The 17175-nt window shown below is 37.0% G+C and overlaps 1 protein-coding gene across 2 annotated transcripts in view; it reads right to left on the reverse strand.

Moving 5' to 3' along the window:
- Window positions 1-17175, reverse strand: part of THSD4 (thrombospondin type 1 domain containing 4) — a 412524-nt gene that overhangs the window by 64240 nt on the left and 331109 nt on the right. For both annotated transcript variants that reach the window (XM_062583614.1, XM_062583615.1), the window contains one exon: window positions 13268-13472. In XM_062583614.1, the coding sequence (XP_062439598.1) occupies window positions 13268-13472 (205 nt within the window). The remainder of the gene's footprint in view (window positions 1-13267; window positions 13473-17175) is intronic.

Genomic DNA, 17175 nt, shown 5'->3' on the forward strand with positions numbered 1-17175 from the left:
GAAGATGTACTCCAAAATGCCATCATCAATACATGGCAATTCAAGGTTAATGCCAACACCCTGACAGAATTTTCTATGTTTACCTGTCTGAATTAAACTAGCTACACTGTTCATGGCACACAAAAAAATTGCAACTCTCATACTTTGGGCAGAACATGCATTTCCTGCTCAGTGCAACAGCTGTTCACCTGATGGGTTTACTAATTTGGGGGAGGGGGAGGAAGGGAGAGGGGCTGGCCAGCCCAAGTTACCTTTAAAAAAATAAGTAAAAAAGCAAACTTCTAGCTTCTAGTAAACCAAAGTTTCAAGTGTGCTTGTAAGCCAGATATTGAGTAAAACAGGGCTTATCATGCCAAATATGAAAAAGATGATGTTTATCTGAAGATAACTAAAAATTACTACTGTTTATGAATGTGCAAACTTTGGTCCAAGAGCCATGCTCTTGAGCAGGTGATTGCTTTGTCCAGTTCTCGCCACTGCTTTTCTCACCGTTCTTTCCACAGGATCCATTCATGCTCACAGGGCAACTTATCTGTCCATATCAAGTATCTGAGCTGGCACCATAATCTGATGATAATGCCCCAAAGTAAGTTTTGTTGCTAACTTATTCCCTCCTTTAAAAATCAATATCCAAACAGTCTAAGTCTACTAGTCAGTTCACAGAGAAAATCCACTAATATGTAAGAAGTATTTTCATCTCCTCCCTTTCCAATCTACTGAGTACGCTCCTGCAAAAGCAATTTTCTGCTACAACATACTATTTCCTGAATCTGTGCTTTGGCCTCTGCCTTTCCCCAAGCTTAAGTTCAGGTATATCACCAGGGAGCTTCCCAAGTCCCACACAGGTTTGATTCTGTGTCACTGCTAGTTTCTGGTAGGGTCCTAGGTGCACTGATAGGTTTGAACTGCCCAGACCAGCCTCACTTGGGGCCTCCATCCACGCATCCTCTACCCCAAAGGTCTGGGACCTCTGTTTAAGCATGGACATGCCCATGCCCAGCCCCAACCAGTTTTCCAGTCTACGTAGTAGCAGCTTTGTCTCCAGCCCTTTCTCCTGGATGGGCCCAAGACATTGTCACAGCCTTGCCTCCAGACCTGCCTCTGGTCCCATACGCTGCCATTCCTGCCGAGACTCCCTGGCTAGACCTCAGAGCTGCCTTCTTACGTCATCTTGCCCATGACTGTCGATGGAAGCTACCTGCAGCCGAGCCCTGCCAGTGAGGGCACTGCCTGCGCTGTGCTCACCTCGCCGCATGGGCCAGCCCCAGGGGTGCTGTTCCCTGACACTCACCTCCCACAACTTCAGTGACACTCTCGCACAAATTCCTTATCTTGGGTTATATTCAGACTTTTCCTGCTCTGTAGGAACTCCAGATTACAAGCTTTATACACGTGGAGAAAACAGTTCTAGCCTCATGCCAGACTGATCCCTTCACTCCAACTTACTGGCTTAAAGCTGCACATTATTTTCTTTGCTGGAAGTGCTGATACAGCACTGGTATAGGCAGTAACCTCTTAATGCAGATTGGCTGCAACTCAACTACTATGCCCTACATAAACCGCTTTATTTGCATTTTGGGGTTGCTGGTGGTCAGCAGATAATTCAGATTTTCTATCTCAAGGTTCCTAAACTATGTCCAGATTAGCAGTGCAAGCTTTGTTAAGTAGCTCACTAAATACAAATTTGTAATCTCACAACAGACATTTATCTGACCCAGAACTCAGCCAAACTACCAAAAACTTCAGAATTAGAACAGCTTGATTATAACACAGACTTACAAATAAATGGAGCCTTGACCGGGCAATAACTAATGCTCTCATGGGTGCCAATACAGAAGGAACACTGGGTCTGTAAGGTTTCTAAGCAGTCAAATCTTTCTGATACAAAGCGTCTGAAGTAACAGCCAATAGAACACAAAGACACTGGACAAGTTAAGCAATAGAAGATAAAATCTCCATTGATTAACTTAATCACACCATCTGTAAATCAAGTTTTAAATTCCCCATATTTATTGCGTATTAGGGAAGACTTGAATTTCTTCTTGAATTTAATGCTGCAGTGTAAAAATACTCTAGGCAAACAGAATCTTTTTACTAGATCCAATTGTGAAGCCACTAATTATGCAGAATTTCTACTGGCTGACTATTTTACTAAAAGGTATTTTAGAAAGGGTAAGAAATTCAGAAGTTCAAAGGAAAACCAGAGAAGCAACAGCAAAAAGAGAAAATATGCTTCCTTCACAGAGACAGACAGTGATGTAAGAACACAGTCTATCTGACTAGATTAAGAGAAGCTTAAGGAACAAAGAAGTTTTTCTCTATCCAAAAAAACAATTTTACTCAGAACAAAATAAGATTAGGGAATCAAAGAATGCTGTGCAGAAATGTCTAAGACAATTGAAACCAGGTTCCCAGCAATTTTTTCTTAAGTTTTGCTCTGTAGAACTTGAACAACTATTTAAATTAGTAACAAACTCTCTTCTTGGCAAGAAAAAGAATGAATATGTCTTGATATGATTTGGGAATTTGCCTATGGACCGTTTCTGAATTTGGACTGACATTGGTGACTCTTGATGTAGCTGAGTCAAGAGCAGAAAATTCGTTTTGAATTAAATTTTCTAAGACATGAGAGGAAAAAAATGATTGTACCTGGCACATGACTAGCAAAGTTAAGATCACTACACCTTGATCACAACTTTTAAGAAAAGAACATCCTTAGGTAAACTAATGTTTACTCTAAGTAAAAAGACAACTGAGCAACAGACTGTGTATGAGGCACTTTGCTCACCTCATGAAATGATTTCCAAAGGCTCCAAGACATTCCAAAAATGGCCCCTTGTTGGACATACTAGATACAAAGGAAGAAGGAAACAGAAAATCAGTTGCAGTAGCAAGAGGAAAATTCATGCTCCAGAAGGAAAAATCACATAGAAAGGCAAGGAGAAGACCTGAAGTTTTAGATCCATTAAAAGCCTGACTGGAGGCCAGAGAGATCCTGACAGGGGTTAGGAAACCGACACTAGTCAATAGGTACAGATGTTTTTTTGTATGAAATTCTTGTACTGTCTACACTGAGATGTAATTACTACAATGTCTTACCGTGTGTTACACATACGGACTTATAAAGGTGTAAACAAATCAGGGTACAGAAGACTGCAACTCCAGAGAAGCATGCGATTAAGTACACTGGATGGGGGTAAGAGATGAACAGATCTCTCTATCCCACGCTACTCTCAGAAAGCTAGCATGATGAGCCTGTATCATGGAGAAGGGGCAGAAAAGCTCATCAGATTCAGAAGGGCTGAAGTCTGCTAAAATTCAGGACACTTCAAAGCTTTCTAGCGGATTCCAGCATCCTGGAACCTGGCACAGCAACCTGATGGGTCCCCATCCAGGGCTGACGCATAGGACATCACCAAACCCATTCCTCTAGCAGCCTATTTAGGATCACAGAGCTTTTAAACTGAGAAAACTCGGCGTTTTCAGAACTCTCTGATTTTTGTACCTAATTATCCCGTGTGAACACCAGCAGAAAGTAGTACTTTCTATGTCACTGTGAAGATCCACAGTTTCCTCTATGAACTGAGAAGAGGAGGAACCCAGTCTGCGCACAGTCTGTTTCTGAATGAGAGGGGAGTACGTGCACGCTTCTAATGCTAAAATGATAATGTAAATGCTTATTTAATATTCTCTTAAACCCAGTGAAAATTTGTGGGGAGACTGAAAACTCATAAACGTCAGCTCAGAATGAATTACTCTTTGATGCATCAAAGCTTCCAAACAAACACAGACAATGAATGAAATCGTCATGAAAATTCATCAGAGGCATCACATGTTCACACCTTCAGAGACTTAACTAACTTATGCTGCTCAAAAGAATTTAAGATTTTTAATAAACCTTGAATAAAACATGTGTTGATATTCCAAACACTGTGTGCTGCAGACAATACCAAAACTAGTATTTTCATGTAAACTACTTGATGCTTTGGCCAGCAATTAGAAAACAAAAGCAAACCTAGTCCTTTCTAAAGCCTTAAGATATAAGTTCAGATAAGTGGGTTCAAATAAAAACTTCATTCTGTAGTTTAAATCTCTTTGCCCATCTCTCCTAAAAATGCATTTTCTTTGAAATTTTGCAGTCAAGTTTCTTCATTCTGTCCATAACTGGAAACAGAAGCATAATCAAAACACTGTGAGAAAGGCTGAAATTAAAGATTTTTGGGTCTGACAAGAAGCAGGAAATACTGAAAATCTTGCAACACAGTCAGTTCTCCAGAGACTTCCAAGGCCAGGGGGGTTTGGAAAGTTATATAAGCAACCAGATTGCTGAGCGCTTTACAAGCCAAACTGAATGGCCAGCCTTTCTGAGTTTCCCCTGTTTTGCATACTTCTCTTTATCCTTTTCCCTTTCTTTCAAAACAACCTTTTCATATTTAAAGGGAAAGAAAAACCATTCCTTTAATAAAATACTTAAGAAACAAGCACCTCAGTGGGACTCATTGCTGCTGGCTGCTGTTCAGATGATGTATTTGCAGGGCAGATCATCAAAGCAACAGCAGGCTTCAGCTTGTGCACTGCTGTAGTGACAAATTCTTATACAAAAAATGCTTGCAAACAAATGACAGAAAAAAAGAACATTACCTTTGTCAAATGCTGACAGAACTAAGAAATATAGGAAGTAATAAAAACAATTTCTATGAGTTCCAAAATTGGTCATACTTGTTGTCATCACTGAGCAAAATCTAGTGCTGGGCAAAAATATTTATTTTCTTCTTCAAACTGCAGAAGGAAATAGGGAGAAAAACAAGAAAAAAAGGCCAGGAAACTGCATACCTGGAAAAGAAACAATAAAGAGAACTCTCCTTGAGACTGAGGCCAGATGGATAAAATCATCCATCACCCATGCAAGACAAACTGCTTGCTTAGCGCCTCAGCTTAAAGGCGTTCTCTCAGCAGATCCACTGCAATTTGGCAAGCAGGAGAAACTCTTTTAGAAGCTCCTGGGCGAAAATATCAATGACAAGCTACATGTGGAAGACTGTTTTGTAAAATAGTGGTATTGAAGTTACTCCAGCCATTACATTCAGCCTGAGGCCAGAAGAAAGACTATTCCCCACTGTTCCTGAGGCACTTATCTCTTTATCACACAGCCAAGTAACGTGGTCTGCATTTTCATAGCATTTGCTGCTTAATACATGAAAAAGGAATAAACCAGCTCTTAAAAAAGCATTTCATTAGTATGTTTTCAAAATGCCTCTGGAACCCTACAGACCACTGTACCGTGTTAGGTATTAGCTGGCTGTTTAATGAAGCCGGATGGGAAAAGGTCACCTTGGAACTACGATAATAAGATAACATTGCCAGAAACTCTGAAATGTAATTATTTAAGCAACATCTATATTGAAAATAATATATAGTTAGCGAAGACTATTATACTAGATATATTCTGGTTCAACCAAAGGTCATAAGGCTAGGTAAAATTCTTGTGCAACTTCAGTTCAGTGGAGTTGAATTCATTAAAACCAGGGTTGAATTTCACCCAAAGTCTTAACAACTTCAAGGACTTTAGTAAGCAACTACCATAGCCAAGAACTACATGTTGACTAGAACAAGATGAACACTTATTTAGTGAAAGAAACTCTCCCTGCAGAAAATCAATTTGGAACTATTAGAAGGATACTAATTTAAAGGATACGTAAACGCGTGCGTGTGTGCGTGTGAGAGAGTGAGCATGAGCAGGGGGAACCAGGCAACTTCGTAATGAACTTCACGTAAGAAACGCTAAAAACATAGAAGTACTTTTATCTTCTGTCTTTACACACTGTTTCTTATTAGGTTTTAACCCTCTTCTTGCATTAGAAGCAAACTTGTGACGTATTTATTCTGCTAGGTAACTTACCTGCATGTGCATTATCCTTAAATATAAGCTGAACTCACAAGATTAAATATGGACTCACCTTGCAAAGGCTTCAAATAGCACCACACTAGTCAGAAGTGAAATTCCTTTTACAGTTTCAGGAGTGTTAGCACCAGATTTTAGATAAGTTTCCTGTCCTATGACACCTCATGTGACGCAGTCTCACCTTGATTCTTTAGCCACGGATTTTTCTGCTTTTGTTTTTTTAAATTCAATAACCTCATGTTGTTTTCAGAAATGTTTTATAATGGAAAGAAATCATATCACATAAAAGTTCTTAGATGTGAAAGACCCTACTCTCTCCCTGGCTTAGTGCCTCCTAGATGCTTACCTAGAATATTATCAGTATCACTTACCTAGAATTATTACCAATAATGCAATTAGTATACTGAAGAAAATACAAAATATAATTGTTGGATATCTCATCCTGGCTGTGATGTTTTATACAGAAGAACCTAGTTTGTCACAACAGAGATATTACCACAGAACACAAACTCCCAGCCCAGACTGACCCCGAAATTCCTGACAGAATATGCTTCCTGCATTTCTGTCATCCCCAAGCATAAAACTGAGACTCCTACTGCCTCTTCACTGTTATCCTGAACTCTCCAAATACAGACAGGCTATGTTAAAGAAAATAATCCATCAATATAAAAATAACATCCCTCAAATAACCGAAGGACTTTTCTACCAGTAGCATAAACCTTAAGAATTTAAGAATTTCAGGGCTTAAAAACAAGACTAGGTTTTAGAGTCCAAACCCACTGAACTATGTTTTGCCATAATGAACTAACACATTATTGCACTTACTTTTTGGCTTAAGAAAAAGCAACCTACTGAAGGTTTAAGGCCAATGGAAATAGCCAAAACAATGTACGCCCTGAAGCAAATCTGTCAGCAATTAGTATAATACTAACTCTCATGCAACAGACTGGGTAACTGCTAAAAAATAAATGTTTGTCTGAGAGATTCAGAGCTTCTGTGTATCATGGAAAAACGTTTTCTTGGATATGTCAGCACCAGATACTTCAGTGCTGACATTGTATATAAACCTATGTTGAGAAAGGACAACTATCTTAGTAACACACCTGTGCTAACTTTAATTCAAACTGTGACCACTCAGATAACAATTAATTCAGATTAATATTAAACTCACTGTATCTGAAACTAAAAAAAATGATGCTAAATAAACTGAAATGAATGAAATGGGAAAAAAATCAGAATCTTTTTTGCTCTAATATTAATATTAATATTTAATTGAATGTTTTGAAGTGGCCCAAAATCCATTAAGCTTCAATTTCGCAGAATAACAGAAATTCTCAGCGGAAGTTCAGATAAATACTCTAGGAAAACACAGAAGGCTCAGAGTACGGAGGAGGAGATACGGCAGAAGCTAATGAGCAAAAGATACCAAGTGATACTAACATTACTATGTTTTTATAGGAATGCTTGGTTTTGCAAACATATTTTGCAAGCGAAAGTTGTTTCTCTTTCAGTGTAGTATTTCTCAACTCTTTAGTTTCGTATTTAGGAAATAACTACAAAATTGATTTGTCAGGGTTCCCAATTGTGAAAAGGGTGGATTTTAGCAATATTATTGAAAATGTCACAGTTACGTTTACACAGTGATTTTAACTGCCTGTTCAAATACTCATAATTTATTCACAAATTTCCTTGCGGCTTGTTTTCAGTTTATTTAGGAAGTGATTCTTTACATCCTTATTTTCATTACAATTGGACAAAATCTCCATTATGTTCCAAGAAATGTCTTGCTTAACTCAGGCAGAGGATAGGCGAGAGGACCAAAGACAAAAGGAAAAACAACAGTTATTCTAAGCTAGACTCTATAATAAAATAGTTTGTAAGTAATGCATACAGTAAGCTGTACATAATGACACAGATACATTCCAACTCCAAATGCATACATCAACTTGTATAGGGACGCACTCAATGAATGATAGACACTGTAAGAAATACACTGTCAAAGTCCCAGTGGGACTTTTACAAGCCACCACTGTAACAACATTGCTTTGGGTTGCTGTACTTTGTGAACTCAAATGAAAAATTAATCAGATTTTTTTCTGAATAAAAATGGAAGAATTATTAATGGTTCACTAGCAGCTCTCACTACCCATTTGGGACAGCCACTGAACCCGACACACACTTCAACACCAATGTCTATCATGAGCAGTTTCCTTGTATATATGGTAACTGAGGAAAGACAACAAACAAAAACCCCCCAAGCCCTAAAAATTCAAATACATATTCTCTCTTCTCTATATAATACTTAGTATATGATGTGACTTTTTTGCACAACAATCTTTAATATTATCTTGCAAAATCCAAATATAATAATCACTAAGAGCAATTTAAACAACTGTTTTAGGTATATTTATTGATCTGATTAGCACCAAATGAAGCAAAACACTATGCTGGTCATGAGCCAATAAATAAATTACAAATCTTCAGATGATTACATGTGACAGAGAAGTATCTTTAACCATGTTTATCTTTTAAGTCCTCTACTAGCATTTTAATATGTCCAACTCCTTTACTAGGTGTCAATTTGAATCTCTACATTGATTTTTAAAATATTATTTTAAGCTCAAGAGCTGCTAACAATATTTCATCATGAGACATACTGTTTGAATGTTATCTGTGCTGCAGGGGATACTGAATTGAAATATTTTTTGCAAAATTTTATCACAGTCCCTTTAGTATCATCATCAAGTCACTCTCACTTTCACGTGATGAATTCATTCAATCCATGTTCATGTTCTAGTACATTAATATGCACAAGAACACTAAGTCTTTTTTTTTTTTTAATTAACCTGTACTACTTACTTAATCACAAATGCTGTATATTGGCACAAGTTAAGAGAAGATAGAATAGCATGTAATCACATTACAGAATAGGAGGAAATTCAATTAGATTCAAAGATTTATATTGCATAATAGCTGAAATAACATAATTCCACGAAAAGAACCCATACTGAAATATATGTTACACTCCAAGAAGGAATTCTTTTAAAAGTAATGAATTAAACTTTACTGTAAAACAGCTCTGTAGTAAACGCTATACAGATAAGGTACAAAAAGCTTAAAATCTTGCCAAAATGTTTATGCATAAACTTTCATAAAGTATGTCATAGATGTCTACCACTAACGATAGTAACCAAATGCTTGACAGTGTTTGCAGAATTGAATCTTGAAGTTGTCTGACTCCAGAATTGTTTCTAGAGTCATTAGACATTAATCAGATTCTGATTTCTGATTAAAATCCGTTCATTATATGTAACTATATACTATTATATATACTAACTGTAGTGTATATATATACATACTAACTATATACTATACTAACTATACTAATATATATATTAACTAGTATGCATTAGTAACAAATACGTTTTCAACTACTGTATCTTCAATATTAAGCTACACTGTAACTTTTGCTAGTGAAATCACCTGCTCCTTACCAAACTCTTGCTGTTGAGATCTCAGATATGAATAATAACTAGTTTCTTTAAATTAGGTCCTCCAGACTCACCACGCAAAAACGTGCTTTCAGAATACATCAGACTGATGTCATTCAGCTTTAGAATTTGTCATTATTCCAGATTTCAAGCAAGGATACTGCAGTATTTATAGTCAAATCCGTACATTTTGCAGCATAAATGCTATAACATATTGGTCCTACTTAAGGCTTTATGATCCTACTTAATTCAGTGGCAAACTTCCCATTCAGAGTATGAGAACTGGCCATGATGGTTAGCAGGGGACTAGAAGTCTGTCTTTGTCTCGCTACTGCATTGGACTAGCACAGGACAGAAGTGCTCTTCCAATGGACAGGTCTGTCCAAGGTTACTTCTTCTGCTGCCCAAAGGTCCAACAGATCAGCCAGTAAGAAAATATTGCTGAGAACTACTTTGAAAACAAGTAATTTTGTATATAGTTCAGGATTGTATACAGAGTCTAAACCTAAACTGTAATATGTAGGTTTTGCTTCAAACTGAAAGGAAAATACTAGAGAAAGTGCACAAACTGGTTAATTCACTATTAAAAGGAGTAAAGAAGGAGTAACTTTGAAAATAGTGCTACATGAAATTAATTCAACAAGAGAGGAACACCCGAAAAAGATAATATAAGCAGCAGAAAACAGAAATGATTGGAAGGTTTCTGAGCTGTACAGAGAGAAAAGAGCACAGACATACATACAGCATAGTATAGATGTACAAGAGGTCTAGGAACCGGTAGTTTTTGAAAAATGTTAAAGTTACATGAAATATGTTTAAAAAAAATCTTTGAAAGAGCCTGCGTATCTCCTTTAGATTGAATACTATGACTACTCAGACAATGCTATGTTCCAGAAATACAAAATAATTTGTATAAAATTGTTATTTTTTCTAAAATAAAGTTTATTACTGTTTCAAAGCAGAAAGAACTTATATATTCTATTCAGTAATCACTTCCTCTAAACTGTGCATAAAAAACTGAAAATGCAATGCTCAGAATTAGTAAATCTTCATAAGCTACCATCATGTTCAGCAGCATCATTTCATCTATGCTTTCCTGAGGGATACAGCTTTTGTTCTCAACTGTAACAGAGAGGACAGCAAAAACAAGCAGTGGATAAAGACAAAAAAAACAAAAGCAGTAGGAAGAAGCATTCAAATATTTAGATGCTTTGATGACTTTCAGCTGAGTTTGAATTTCTATGAGGAAATCTCATGTTCTTGCCTGCTTTTTCCAGCACCTATTGATTTTACAGTAATCATGAATACCTCATAGTGAAAACCCATTTTGATTGCCTATTTGATTAGCGCTTTTGACAAAGCAGTGAAGAGGTGTGGAGCTGTGCAAATCCACATGGAGTCTGGACGGTCATGTGAACTAAAATGAGCAGAACATGCAGATTCCCAGAGAGACTGAAAGATCAAAAGATGCTGACATCTTACTAAAACATTTCTAGTGACTGTGAGCTGATATACGATTTTACACTGAAGAAATCAAAAAATGTGCACAATGAAAGGAAACTGAAAACAACAAATCTTACATACTTTACAGGAAGAGTGTTGCTCGCAAGCAGCTCTCATGACTACAACTGGACTATAACAAAACATGGATCTGAAAATTCAGCTTAGCAAAGCACTCAAATATATGCTTAAAGGTATTGCTGCTGGGTTACTTTTCTGTTACTGTTGCTTCTACAGTATAAAACATAAGGATGGATTTAAGAATTTTTTTTTAAAGGTTTAAAGGTTTTGCTGGTTTCTACAAATTTAGAGAAATCTGTAAATAACAGATCCGAGTTTTCTAGTTTCCAAGCTTTACCAGGTATGCGTAGTCTATAAAAATCTGCTTGAGTGCAGACATTTTGAATGCTGTGCTATCTGTGAGAAATTTGTGACTATTAATAGGCTGGAAAACATCTTTCCAAATACCACAGACCTTGCACAAGAAATTGCCACCAAACCTTTTTCTAGTTTTAGTTTTCTGATCCTTTAGAATACTTTCTTTTATGTCCTTGTGCAATTATACCTGCCTTGATAAACCAATCCAATAAGGTTACAGTGTAAGCAGAGAGGCTGGAGTCCTCCTAAATGGAACGACAGGCCTAAGGATTCTTAACAGGGCTGGGAGTTTGTAAATTTAGCAGACTAAACCCATACCAGTAGCTTTAATATGAGAGCAGGGATGACAGCATAAACTCTGGGGATAAGGAGTAGCATGAGAAAGAAAAATCTTGCCACTTTCCCATACATGCCAACAGCCTTGATTATTTTTAAGTAAAAATGTTACTATTTTTCTGTCCTGCCCATTCCAAAAATGTTCACGTGGCTCTGAAATTCTTATTACAGCTAAGGGAATTTCTCTGTTACCTGTTATAATAGGTTGACATCTAAATCCGATAAAAAAATTATCTTCAGTTTCATGATTTTATAAATTCTGTAATGTGGCAAATTTCATTGGCTTGCCAAGCAAAATTGTGTTCTCATCCATTTCCTATCAAGTGTACAGTATCTACAGAAGTACTTCAGATGGATTAATTATTTACTTTCATGATCAAACCAATTAGTGTTGATAGCTCATATTTGGAAGAAACCAGGACAAACTTGAATTGATGGTGAGTTTCCCCTAAGGAGGTCCAGAACATCTCAAGTTTAGTAGATGGTGGATAGATTATATTGTTTTTTTCACTTTGAAATTTTGAGTCACATTTTTGTTCAAATTAGTTCACATTATGGTATAGTCTGTTCTCCATAATAAACTCCCACCTACAGGCAGTTGTTTCTGTAAAACTAGTTACAGCTCTCACAGAAATTAGGGAGAAGAAAGCGAAAGACAAGAGAGAAGAAATTCAGTAACAAGGATTTTCCTTGCTTATACCCGAGCAGTAGCTCAGATGCTTAACAGCCACAAGCAAGATTTGAAACTCCTAGTGCAGCTAATAGTTCTAGCAATAAAGACATGAAGCTAGTGAGAAAAGGCCTCATGCAGCTCCATTATTATTATTTGTTACGGTTATTCTCAAGAGAGGTCTAAGGATGGATAAATAGGTAAAGAGAGATTACAGCCAGGGCTTTATAAATCCTAAACAAATATTTTCTCTCCAGATCACTCAGCAAAATTGGGTCCAAAAGGGAAACACAAATGTAGGCAAACTAAGGGCTCTGCAGGTGAAACGGGGGAGATTATACCAGGGAATGGAACCCTTCAGAATACACACAAGACAGAGATACACATGTAGAAATTTCCACGTTCTCTAATTTGCAGCACACCACAGAGCTCTAAAAGTATACCACAAAATGATACAATGTTAATATAAATGCCACAGGATTCTCTGTTCTTTTGAATTAAGAACCTGCTTGAGAATAAACTGCATAAATGATCGTGTACTCTGAGAACACCACCCCAATACCACTTTATTTCAGTACAATTCTGGTACGCATTCATGTTAAAGAACTTAAATTTTAGGTAATCAGAGAATCCTCTTTTCTGCTCAAGTAAACTCAATATTCTTCACATAAATAAGCATGTTCCTAGATTCTCTGTCCTTTCAGATAAGATTAACAATGTGACAAATACAATGACCACAGTGGAATCAACTAATAGGACATGTCAAAGCCAGGTCATATGGACAAGGCAATGGACATTAATGGACCTATGGTGTGTCTCATACCAGACCAAACCAGAATTATACACTGATAGTTAGTTCTTATCAAAAAGCCTAATTAATGTTTTTTTTCTTGACATTTATTTTACACTGCTCTGAGGGCCTTACCTGGGAAAGCCTCCACCCAAGTTGCACCATCTCACAAAGAATGCATTCACTGGGATACAACTTACCCAAATAGTTATTGCTCTTTGACATCTCTGTAATGTTGATTTTAGTAGCTCCTTCAGGAATTTCCACTATCTTGTGATAGCCAAGATTTGTTAGCGTGTGTTTGAAGACTCCAGACACAACTTTGCAAGCAGTGTTGTCCCCTCCACATATTCCACACTTGTCAACCACCTTGTCTGAACCCAGATAGTCATCACAGCCAATGCTCTGCAAAATAAAATGGAGTTTTTTCAAGATCTTACAATTGCAAACTTTCAGGCATAACCAACTGAGAACAGTATGACTTTCAGAAAACATAAAGCCTGAAAAGATTTTATGAATTAAGGTATCAGCAATTTCCTTTTTTTTCCCCTCCATGCAATAAAGTAATAAAAAACATCCAGGTCAGAAAATATACACATGGGAGTTTCAAGTTAGCCTACAGGTTTTGCACTTAAAAGCACTCTATGTCAAACTTTACAATACTGTAACCAAAAATACAAGAACACAGTAGAGATCACTAGTGCATTTATCACTTCTGATCACACTCTTCTCATCTTAAAGCCAGGTGTATCTTAAAAATGCAGCTACTATAGCTGCTAGTCAGAAAAGAGGTGAAACAGTGCCGTCATTTTGTTATGAATCCAAAATGGGCTTTCCATACAGGTAGGACTATTTTATACATAAAGTGTCATTTTAACTTCCTCCAGGAATGAGTACGGAGCCTCCTCTCATACAAAAATGCTTCTAGAAAGTATTTATACTGTATCTAAACTCTAGTTATTGTCCTGTTCATAAAGCAGTAAAGTGGCACAATGTTGTTCTTGGCCCACTTGATAACACCTCCCTGGAAAAGACAGCTTAAAATAACCCAACAACAAAACCCACAAAGGAAAAGGTAGAATCAAACTTTCTGTGCTTTGAAAGCGCACAATGTAGAGGTTAGTTCTTTTGCTGAAACATTTCTGTTCATTATGTTGCTGTTTAGTATTTACAGACTTTAAATGTCACTTTTCATAAATACTTACCACCTACCTGTATGATTAATTCCCTACTTGAAATAGCAGGTCAGAAATACACAGGCAAAAAAGAATTTCTTATTCCCATTCAGGTAAGAATGGGACATTACCTGGGATAGTAGAACAGAAACCCATCACACTTTATCTGAAATGTATTGTGCTGATCTAAAGTGTTTACATTAAGTGACAGACAAAATACTTGCAGATACTTGCAAATACAGGATGAAAAAAATGGCTAAGAATTTTTCATAGTCTCTTCTAGAAGCAAACAGTCAAGTGAAAAGAATTTTCTGATACCATCAACTTACAACATAGGGAGTGTCTTGAGCCTTGGCGTCACTCTATTTCTTTACTATCCCAATACTAATGCTTGTTCCTTGCTGTGAAAAATGTTCTAAACTGCAAGCCAGATTCTACTTAGTTCCAATATAAATATTTAACACCCGGTATCTTTCTTATGACTATCCAAAAAACACAGATAAAACTATCTAACTTGTCACTGCCAGGATCTTGTGGGGCTTGACAACGATGCCTGTTTGTAGTCATGAAGCAAGAGCAGGAAGAAGGTTGCCAAGCGCTTGGAGTCTGACGGCGAGATAACCTGATAACTAAAACCTGTTCCACCCTATTAGGTCTAGTGTGAGCAGACCCATTGCATCATTTTGAAAATATTTAGGATACGAATAGAAACACTTGGTTTAACATCTCGCATTTGTATTACAGGGGAGAAATGCATGACTAATAGTTTTATGTTTTGCCACATAATGGATTTCACATACTAAAAATACTACTATACTAACTACCATACAAACCTTCTCCATCAACTAACCTACTAATATGTATTAACTTACTAACAATGTAACAATACTTACTAACAACGTTTAACGTTCAGTTAAGCACAGTAATTGCCACTCGAGTGTCACTACACCAAATCATACAGTATGATCCTATGCCTGTCTAAAACAATCTGAAAAAATGAAGTGATCTGAATTTAAGGTCGCTGTGAACAAGGACTGATAAATCTCTAAACTCTTCCTCCTTAACAAGTATTTTGCTGAGAGGATTCACACTTTCCTCACCACACATTTTTTAAACCGAAATGTGGTTGGGAGTGCTCAGAATCCTCCGATGTTATCGAGTGACTTCCAGGAAGCTTCCACTGCCAGCAAGTTCTTTTCTGGAGGAAATCCTTTTCAAGTACGAGGTGCTGTATGCTATGAATTGTTAACATAAATGTTTAATGGTCTTCCACATCACTATCGAGTCCCATAAACATTAATGTAATTTTCTTCCTTCTAGCAAGTAGAAGAGAATACAGAAAATTTTGTTTTATTTGTTGCATAAAATATAAAGCAGAATTACTATGAGGCAGTCTGAATAGAACTATTTATGCCAGAAGGAACACAATGAATCAGTACAATGCGATTCCTTTGTATGGGAACAAATATCAGACCTGTTTTAAACTTGTATGTCGTTCTTAATCAAATATTAATGGACATACAAGACAACTGTCGTTCTTCAGATGGAGTATTTGGAATTCTTTCAACTTTGGGGTGAAAGCAGTCTGTGTTGTGAAAAGCGCTCATCATTTTTAAATGCTCTTTCACGGAAGACTGAAAAAGGTACAGAGAATGAATTACCGGAGACTAGAACCTAATAATCTGAAATCCGTAACAGACAATGAGAGACCATAGTACCATGACTAGTAAAGATGCAAAAAAATATGTATTTTGCAGCGTGCACTCAAATACACATTTTACACACCTATGGAACAGGTTTTTATTAACAGACTAAAATTCTGCAAGGAAATGTTCTATCTTTCTATTAGGCTGTCTGCTGAGAAATCTCTGTAAATGGTGGACTTTATAGATGAGGTTCAGAGGAAGAGGCCAGTTATAACTAGTATGTTCTGGAAAACATTCACAATTCCTTAATTCAGTTTAGATAGGCATATAAAAAAGACTGTATAGTTTCTAATATTTCCAAACCTGGCAAGAGTAGTCATACAGCAAGTCTGTGTCCAACTGGCCAACGAGAACTTCCCTTTCTAGCTGTATATAGCTTGATTTCTAGCACTGACAGATCCTGAGATACTGGATGTGACACTTGTCACTGGTCCAGGGCTCAGCACTCAAAACGGCCTGGGCCTTGCGCCAGGGTAATTTCAGGAGGATGAAAGAAACACCTTTCTGGCAAACTGATTCTGGTTTCTTTCTGCTTTTAAACAGTAATTTGAAGCTGTTCAGAGTTTTGGAATGGTAGAACTCATCCTGGCAGAACTAGGCTAGTAAACAGAATAAACACAAATTAACCAAAAATGTACAACACAACTGTATTAAAAAGGTCATTTAATATTTTATATTGTTTTCTAAGTTATGACTACAAAATTAAGAAGTATCACCTTGCCACTTGGCTAGCAAACATAAAAAATATGAACCAACTTGTAATTTGTCTCAAGTGGTGGTATTCATTACACTTAAGCACATGTACATGCAGCAAAGCCCCTTATCATGTATCACTGTGATATATCAGCAAGAAAAAAGTTATGGAAAGAAGTGATGCAGAACTGGAATTCACACCGTGTTCCTTCCAACATTTGTTGCGGGAGCATGGGTCAGTCTCAACTATGTCAAAGGATATAATGGTCAGAAGTTTTGCTAGGTAAATAGATTGGTCTGAAATCTCAGATACAGGCTCCTTTTATAGTTCCAAAGCTTCAGATGTAAAATGGGTACCAATGCACTGACACCCAACTTAGCAGCCTCTTCCTCTGTCCCAATGGTGAAAGAAGGCCTCTGTCAATGAAGAATTCACAGTACAGGTTTTCATCACGTAAAAGATATTTCAGGAATCCCAAAGCAGGTATCACAAACTTCACACAACATGGTTACTACAGATGCAAAAATAGCAGG

The sequence above is a fragment of the Rhea pennata genome, chromosome 10 (assembly GCF_028389875.1).
Source record: "Rhea pennata isolate bPtePen1 chromosome 10, bPtePen1.pri, whole genome shotgun sequence".
Taxonomy (NCBI): Eukaryota; Metazoa; Chordata; class Aves; order Rheiformes; family Rheidae; genus Rhea; species Rhea pennata.